Below are 9,372 nucleotides of genomic sequence, written 5' to 3'. Positions count from 1 at the left end.
CTTGATATGCCACACTTGTGAGGTGGGATGGATTATCTTGGCAAAGGAGAAGTGCTCACTAACACAGATTTAGACAGATTTGTGAACAATATTTGTGAGGAAATGGTCTTTTGTGTGTATAGAAAATGTTTTAGATCTTTGAGTTCAGCTCATGAAAAATGGGAGCACAAACAAAAGTGTTGCGTTTATATTTTTGCTCAGTATATTTCCGTCACTGCTATACTATGTTGATTAGTCATCTTGAAGAATCTGGGCTTTTTTTTAAGCATACAAAGCAGTCCTAAAAAGAGTGCTTCTTTGGGTGACCTAGCACTGCTTGTTCTTCAGGCCCGAGCAGAAGCAGAAAATTTCTGTCGTACCTGGAAAGCCATTCGAAGAACATCCTCAGTGTTAGCTGGTCGACATAAGATGGTCACGCCGATGACATACTCTCTGAAGTCTATGGTGCCATCTCCATTCTAGACAGGATCAAAGGGAGAGCAATGAAAATACTTGAGTCAGTAAATGCACAGATTGTTATGATGAATAGTGCTTTATACTTTATGATAGAGAAATACAGACTTTAGTCTAGCATCAACAGTTTTGAATGGTAAAGGGTAATATGTAGGTATAATAGCATAAGTGATTTCTATTATTCAAATCTCTTACTGGAAAATTATGAGGCATGGATTTTCTGAAGGAAAAAGACACTTGAACTGGATGTTAGAAGCTGTTTTTATGCTTCCAACTCAAACCTCTGGTAGACATACTAGGACAGAGGCCAAACTACTTTGATCATAGTTTCCTCCTCTAGGCTGTATAAATCCTCAACCCACTCCTTGATGTCCTCTTAATTTTACTGTCATCGCTACACATTATATGCAGTGATGTAATAGGTGCGCAATTCTGTAAACTGGATATTAAAATTGTTGCACATTATGTTGTCAACTGTTATATTAATGGTGTGTTTCGTGCAGGATGTGTCAGGGCCAATTTTACTGTACAAAGACGAATTCCAACACGCTGGCTGTGTGTCAACAAAAGGAACTTCAGTATCCACAAAAGTTGCTCTAGGTACAGAGAAACTTAATATCTGATGTACATGTCTCTCACCCTGTCAAACAGTCCAAACAGCTCCTGGAGGGCTGGGTTGACAGGTAGCTTTAGGAATCTGGCAAACTCCTCGATGGTGATCCGTCCTCCTTTACAAGAGGTGGCCATGGCTGCAAAACCCTCCAGCTCCTTCTTCACATTGTCCCACTTCAGACTGAGGGAGCAGGGAACAAGAAGGAGGTTGTGTGTGTGTCATACCTTGCATTTTGCACAATTGTTCTCGAGCTACATAGGTCATTAACTTGCAGATATTTTGCCAGATGTGTTAGACAATTTTACCTATAACAAAAAAAACTCTTAAGCCATTATTTGTCACTGTTATTGTTATTGTCCCTGCCCTGTGATCCCAACAGTGCACTTAAACAAGATGTTCTTACTTGAGTTTACGGCTAATTTTGGTGAACTCAACCAGGCCGGCCTCCATGGGCAGCGTTAGCTCACCAGCTGAGATCATCAGGCGGCAGTCTTCATATGTGTGGTCTGTCACTGGAACTCCCAAAGCTCTGAAAGCAGACAGTTGGTGCAGACAGCAGTTTGCTCAAATGCTCATGATGCTTGTAAAGAGCTGGACAAAGCAGGCCAGCAGGAAGATATACAAAGATCAGACAGTAAGCGAACTCATCATACACTAATGTAGTTATAATGTTGTGGCCGTTAAACTGCATACTATCCACAACTCATGCCTTTTCCAACACAATTGCCTCATCAACTCACAGGCACTTTATGTGTTTAACACTGTGTTCATTACTTGTAGAAGCATGTACTCTTGCTTTTCTGTTGCACTTTGTTGTACTGTGTGCTTGAGCAATACACAGTGGAATGTCTGTTGAAGGCCAATTACTACTTACTGAGCCATAGTTTCTCGCACTTTGTTGGCAAACAGAGGAGGGCTTTTCTTCTCCTCCTCTGTGGGGATATGTGTCGGCAGGAACTGAAAAACAGAAAACGGATGAAAAAGGTAAAAAGTAAAGGTCAAGCAGAGAGAAAATGCCTAATCCTCTACATTGAAGCCAAATCCTTCAGTGCAGAAAACACATTGTTGCTTAGGTTGAGTAACTCTGAGCACAGCATGAAATCCAATGACTATATTAAAGTAAATCAAGGTTACACACTTAGCTTTCTTTAGTTTAATCTGATAGCAGAGAGTGGCGCTGATACTACTAGTAAAGCTGAAACTGTTTGAAGTATCTTTGCCATTATATGAGGATGTACACTTGGGGAATGCCCATTACCTCTATCTCCACTGTGGTGTACAGCTGGCACAGAGTTAAAAGCAGCAGTGTCCTCCTGCACAAACCACAATCAGGACAGTCAGTTACATATGTTGATCCAACAGTGCCAACAGTTGTTGCAATACATGGCAATAATGTTGCTGTGTTGTTATAATAGCGTTGACCGTCGAAGAGCAAGCAGACATCACCATCAGCAAACCGGCATACTATAGCTGAAACATGAGAAACTGTAGAAAGCATACTTACGAGCTGAAACCCTGCCAAGTCCAAGACACTGTATCCTGGAGGGAAAACAGAGGGGATGCATAAAGCTTTGTAAAATATTAACACTGTATATGTTGTTGTGTGATACAGATGAGCTTTTGTGTTGCTATAAGTATCAAATGTACGTACTGTTCTCCATTGCACTACATCTTTAGCTCTGCCTCACAGTATCTCTATTCAAAGTTGTATAGTACAACGTGGCTTCTATAAATTTGCCTCTCAAGATGTGAGGTGAAATATGCTCATTTTCAGGTTTATACTTGTATTTTGGGTTTCTATGAGACATTTTTACACGTTTCCCCCCTAATACTGTCTGTGCTGAACACCTGTCTTCAACCTCTGTCTGAGAAGACTTCATTTCAGCACCTGTCTTTTTAAGGCGACCTCAGAAAACACCCAGTCTGCTCTGACTGGTCAATATTTCCGGGATTTCTGTATCTGTGCTGTAGCAGAGTATCGCAACACTTTCTGCGATGAAAAATCACCTATAAAAGCTTCTAAATTCAACTGGGCATGTTCCAGCAGGACTGAGGCAATTAACAAAATCAGCAACCAAAATTACATGTTTGTCTGACTTCAGCATTCGGGATGGGCAAGTACAAAATGATCTCTATCTGTTCAACCAACTAAATCAAATGTGCCCCTAAACATACTTGAAATGGGCAGGATTAAACCAGAAGTGTGTGTGACCTAAGCAGAAGTTGTTATTTTAAACCTGAAATTGATATGGGTTGATCAGAAGTTGCTATATTTATTACTTAATTAGAAAAGTAAATGCAAAACAATTGCAGGATTAAGTTTAATTTTGATGACAACAGTAAGAGACTGAACACAGCTACCCAAATAGGGTTTTTCCTTAATCACAAGTACAAACACATTTTACCTGGATGAAACTCTAAAAAATAATTGGCTCAACCCTAGTTACCATGTAGCTTCACGTAACAGTGTGTACTATGTAAATTAAACACAGGTCTGAAGCCTGGGGTTTTTGCTCACAGGGCTAACTTACGGTACATGTTTACCTTACTCTTTGAAATTTTGGCCATGTCTGACATGAACATCCGACATTGTGACATTATATATATCTATATCTATATCTATATCTATGTAATATATTTAATATATGACAGAAAATAAGGAAAAGCATAATAGGTCCTCTTTAATGCTGTTTTACAATCACACTCACTCACCAGTTTGTTGGGATACCTCATAATCACAGGCTGCACAGGGACCCCTGGGATAAAGGCACCTATAGGTGTGGAACACATGGTTTAAAAGAAATCATGGAGAATTCTCATTACGTAGGAATGGACGCTGAATTGTGTCAAACAAAACTGACATCCCTATTCTGCAACCTCGCTTAAACAGAGTTATGTGGGTATCAGTTGACAACAAGTCAATGCACAAACCACATCATATAATGAATGAATGGAGCAGTGTAGCATCAAGTGTTCCTTCTGTTGTATGGCCTTCTTGCTCAGTGGATTGGATGTGTCGAGTGAAAAAGCTAATGCGCTATAAGCTACAGACAGAACTGATAATGAAAAACTTCACATTTACATTACATTAAAGTTACTTTTTCTGCCTTACCTTGTTTGAAAGTGATGAGACATGAGCGATTTGTACATGTTCCCTCTGGAAATATCAGAACCTGAGGGGCAAAGCATCATTAGTTTTATTAAGTATGCAACGTAATGCTACTGCTGCTTACAACGTGCAAATTATTCTTTTGAAATAATGGCACTTGTATTTGAGTCAACATTGTATGTGCTTGATCTACTTCTCTGATGTTAAAAAAGGAAATATAATTGTACAACACTGCCCTCCAAAACCGACAAATGAAACTGTGAAACCAAACCAACATCCTGAGTTTCCCTCAGCTGACAAGCTCCAAGTTTTCTCTGTAGCTATAATCAGTGCTAATACCAGGCTAATATTTGAGCGGTTTTTGGTGTTGGGACAGACCTGTGGCCAGTGGCCTCCTGACTTGGCTCTGCTGTCGATCTCCTGGATTGTATTCTTCCTGGAGTCGGGGTCCTTTCTGGACACCAACACTGGCTGAAGACAGCGCACAAACCCTGCAGAGAGGGCAAAGCACACACGTTAACAAACACACTTAGAAGAGGAGATACTATTTTTTATTTTGGTCATATTTTTTACTGATTATTTCCAGGCCTTGGTTAATTACATGGCCTTATTAACATAATAGGGCAGAGCCATTTCATTAAATGGCCACTTAGTGATGATATCACCAGTATGGGATAGTTGATGAATGATTAATGATTAAAGCTCTGTGGTGTGACTACCATCAAAAAGATGGTTGGGATAACTATTCATCAAGTCCCAAGAACAGTCTTACTACGCAAAGCACATTTGTAAATATTAGCTGTGATATCTAATTGTGTCAGGGGGATTTTTAAAACTGAATGATAAGCAGCACAAGATAAGAACTTTACACGACATGTTGAAGAGAAGGTGTGACTAAATGACACTGATGTTTCAAACTTCTGTATATTTTTACACTTACACCCACACACACACACACACACACTCACACAAGTTGAGAGAACCAAAAAGCCCACACACACACGTACTGCCCTTCCTGTACTGAAACAGGAAAGCAAAATGACAAGCATCTCACTGCCAAAGATGGGTGTAGCCAGGTTCTCGACACGGGAGACAGTGGAGGGCAGGCCTGCCACAATGCACACGATCCCATCAAAAAAGGAGGAGTGGGGGGCCACAGCCAGGATGGGGGCCTCACTGCTGTCCACCTGCTTGCCCTTGACCACCACTCTGAAGCCCATGCAGAAGTAGTAAGCTCTCCCCAGGGCAGCCATCACTCTCCGACACATGAACCTAGAAATGACCAGAAAGTTTTGGATTACTGACTTTGGGAGATTATGGGGGAAAATTTAAATGGAAAAATAAATATGTAGATCAGAAGGCACTGCTTTGTTTCACAATGGGATCAGCCATGTTGAAATGTTTCTTTGTTGATCAGTACCAACTCCAGGTTTATTACCACTGGGGGGATAAAGTCAATGTTTTTTTTGTTTTTTTTTACAAATGGGCTAAGCTATTGAAACAGGAAGAGTTGCACCATTTTGTATTTTTCTTGCTGAGAGTTTTACCATTGCCAGTTCCTTCCTCATAATCTAGAGAAAGGGTAGGAAGTCAAAGTCTGTCGATTGAGACATGAAGACAAAATGAAGAATGGGGATATGGAACCTTTTGAAACTTTTGTCCACAGTATACAAGCCTATGTATATTTTAAGCTGCATTTATCTTCCTGCTCAATGGGGCAGGAAGCTATAAGTGACGTAGTGCTGATTTGAGTGTAGAAAGCTTCCTACACAAACACAAACCATCAACAACACCCATGAATACCATTAGCAAATCAAGTCATTACGGCTAACAAAGAGCGACGCAGGCTTTCATTTGGAGTTTATTTAATGGTAACATCAGAAACACCATTTATTGTAGCTCTAAGTTGTCAGATACTAATTACAATTGTGAAATTGGACTGTTTAGTCATCCTGTCCTTTTATTGTAAAACCTAACCTACAGAGCTTTCACCACCGTGAGCCTGTTAACAGCAAAGCATTTAGTAGGTAAATAAGATAAGCGTCTCTCTTGTTTCTGTCACCTCCACCATGTTTGGTCATAGTTATGTAAAAAGCTCTGGTCTAAGGTCACAAGAATTTCCTGTTAACTGTAGAACTGCACACTGTGTATATTTAGCCGCCACTATCTGCACAGCTTAACTTTTTTTTTATGCCACACCCTGTTTGGTGTTAGGTTAAATATTACAACCCAACCACTTGATGTTTTACATTTAATGTCGATATATGAATTACGACATGTTCAGTACTATAAAGAAGCTCTAAACGACATTCAGCACGTCTATGATTCATAAACTGAGCAGGAATTGACTGCACACGGCTCTCAACATGGCTGAGCCAGGGGCTAGCAGTAAATGGTGCTAACAGGGGGGGACTAAAGGGTGGGCATTAGACTTAGACTTGCAATAATGCCGTCGCCATTATCAGTGGTCACCACCCATACCCACCTATGACCACAGTGCACAGTAGAGGTGATTTGCTGGCCAGTGCAATACACCCAATGGGACTCTTGTACTAAAATTCACATGTGGCCTGGCCATCGACCACAACAAGGAAAAGAGAAGCACACAGAGGGTGCATGACTTTATTCTCTGCTCAGGATGTCATTACTCCATATTATCTTTACATAGCAAATAGCTGTTTGCTGCTATATTACTGCTCAGAATGTCATATACAGAACCTTTAAAACACACTGTATTCATACTATGTGGATATACACGGTCTAATTGAATTTATATAGAGATAAATCACTCTTTCAGGCACTGCTGTTAAGCCCTGCTGATACCACTGCCTCTTTCCTGTCTGAGAACTGAGGGGAACTGAGCAAGAGTAATGCTTGTGGTGCAGATATGATCTAGAAAAGCATGATTCGGCAGTAATGCCAGCTGCTGCACATTCTTCAAGTCATGTCATGAGCTATTATTTTGAGAATATGCTGCAGTCACTGGTTACTGTCCAGTTTATGAACCCAGGAAATGCACAGCTTCTTCCTCTTCTTGCTCGAGTAAAATGCATTATTTTGGTAGAGTGACCGACAGTATATGATTTTAAATCTTAGCGCATTGTTTCACCAACAGCTATGTTTAAATGTGCTTAATAGGGAGGTGGCTCACGTACAAAAAAGAAGAGTTGGTGGCAAACTCCCTCTCTGTTGGCTAATTTGACTATTTGGTGAAAAAATGATGACGGCAATGTTTGCCTATGCAGTTGCTATGCAAACACAAAATGTTAACATGACACTGCACTGTTAGAAGGACGTAAAAAGCAATGTTCAAGTGTGTTTCTGACACCAGAGCTGGGGTAACTGTGCATACATTAGGCCGGAAACTAAACTGATGTCAGTAAGGCAGCTGTACTGTGCAATTATTCAGTTTCAAAGTGATTTAACATTCATAAGTGAGCCTGATATCCACAGGACCATGACTTGAGGGATCTGGTTCCTGTGGGGCGTTGGTAGCTCCTTGGGAAGCTGTATTGCAGTGGGATGGTGTTTGTAGTTACCGTCTCCAGCCTGTCATTGGTTCCACGGCTCCTTTCAGAGGATGGTTGAAGGTTATTATAACAGCTACTGGCCATGTCACCATGAGAACCAGGGACAGAAGGATGGCGCGAATAGGGACCAGGAAGATTCCCCGGAGGACACACTACATGGAGAAGGAGCACACACACATCATAAATGACAGGCCTGTGACCATAAACGGAAGACAGCTGAAAGGGTTAACACCCTGGTTGTTGACATTCCTCAGAGCAGGCATATGCACGAGTCTGGAAATCCACATCACTGGACAGCTTTCTAGAAAAGCACACAACAGTGCTCATTGTTTGTGCTTTACAAGCCGCTTGTCAAAGCCTCGTTGGAGGAGATTATAGGCCCTGGCTACACAGCAGCCTGTGTGTGTTTGTATGTAATCTCACACATCAGATATATGTGTGTGTGTGTGTGTGTGTGTGAGCCGTATTGCAAACAGTGGTGACCATATTCTACAAAACCTCGCCAGTATATGACCATTGAACTGAAACGGCATACTCACTTTTATTATGGTCGCTTTGGTTAGTTTGGTGTCTTGAACAAACGGGTTGATGACCGCAGGCAGCAGCAGAGATTGTTGCCTCGGCAGGGCGAATACGCGCTGTGGCGGCATTGCAGTCCAGTGAAGGCAGAAACACACAGATGGTTTAGTCGAGGCGGCCGTTATGTTATCATTTCACTTCCTCAACGGGGACCATGCTCTGTCATTTCTCCCCGTATCAGACGATCACACGGCCGAGCGCGATCCCACGGCAGCGACAGCGGAACCAGACAGCCGAGCGCTTTCAAGCTCCACCTCCAACGTGGTCGCAGCGGGGTCCGAGTCCGATCAGTGTGCTCCTTTGAAGCCTGCAGACGGACTGGGATTCATTCCTACATTCTGCGAACCCTTATTTAGATTTTTTTTGCAGCATGTAATTATCGCATTTGACGTATTTCTCATAGATATTACAATTCAGATTAAATCAGAGAAGCCACAACGTTGTCAGTAACCATGCAGCGACTGTGCTTTGTGCAAATATTGATCAAGGAATAGAGATTATCAATCTGTGCATAACATATCTCCAACAATGCGAAAGGGTGATGCACAAGGAGGGAATGAGCATCGATTTCAGGAAAAAAAATATGACGTATTAACATATTTGTTTACAAGCTCTCATAAATGTCCACAAGATGGCACAGTTTCATAAACAATTCTCTTAGGCGCTGCCCCAAAATGAAAAGTCCTGCCTTTTCTCATAAGAAATAGTGCTTAGCTGTGGTGAAAGTATTACTCAAGTACCCTAAGCCACTGTAGGGTAAGGTGGGGCCCCCACATCTTGCCCTAATAATGGCACAAGGACTCTACCGGTTTGTTTTCCCCAAATAGTGTTGGTTTATGCACCATCATCCCGCACATGCTTAACTCATATTCAGATATGTCTTAATTTTACAGCTCACTGACTCTGATGGGGGTCTTCCCACCCACCTTACCCTACTATACTGCTTTTTTTCCTATGCTACGTCATACTTCTTCACTATATCCTCACAGGGAATATTGTAGTTTTTACACAACACATGTTACAGCTATACTAACATTTCATTCATTCATTCATTTCTGTAACCGCTTATCCTCTTGAGGGACGTAGGG

At 41.5% G+C, this 9,372-nt stretch overlaps 1 protein-coding gene across 1 annotated transcript in view; it reads right to left on the bottom strand.

The window, feature by feature from the left end:
- Window positions 1–8,544, bottom strand: part of lpcat2 (lysophosphatidylcholine acyltransferase 2) — a 12,125-nt gene extending 3,581 nt beyond the window's left edge. The window contains exons 1-12 of the mRNA XM_050047461.1: window positions 8,245–8,544; window positions 7,715–7,857; window positions 5,230–5,447; window positions 4,554–4,666; window positions 4,179–4,239; window positions 3,779–3,837; window positions 2,571–2,605; window positions 2,325–2,379; window positions 1,941–2,023; window positions 1,470–1,595; window positions 1,093–1,246; window positions 360–458 (exon numbers count right to left, since the gene is read on the bottom strand). Coding sequence (XP_049903418.1) covers window positions 360–458; window positions 1,093–1,246; window positions 1,470–1,595; window positions 1,941–2,023; window positions 2,325–2,379; window positions 2,571–2,605; window positions 3,779–3,837; window positions 4,179–4,239; window positions 4,554–4,666; window positions 5,230–5,447; window positions 7,715–7,857; window positions 8,245–8,355 — 1,257 coding nt within the window. The 5' untranslated portion in view covers window positions 8,356–8,544. The remainder of the gene's footprint in view (window positions 1–359; window positions 459–1,092; window positions 1,247–1,469; window positions 1,596–1,940; window positions 2,024–2,324; window positions 2,380–2,570; window positions 2,606–3,778; window positions 3,838–4,178; window positions 4,240–4,553; window positions 4,667–5,229; window positions 5,448–7,714; window positions 7,858–8,244) is intronic.
- Between the last annotated feature and the right edge of the window lie 828 nt (window positions 8,545–9,372).

This window comes from Epinephelus moara, chromosome 1 (genome assembly GCF_006386435.1).
Source record: "Epinephelus moara isolate mb chromosome 1, YSFRI_EMoa_1.0, whole genome shotgun sequence".
In the NCBI taxonomy this organism is placed as follows: Eukaryota; Metazoa; Chordata; class Actinopteri; order Perciformes; family Serranidae; genus Epinephelus; species Epinephelus moara.
Note: the sequence above shows the minus strand (reverse complement) of the source record. Positions and strands in the feature narration are given on the sequence as shown.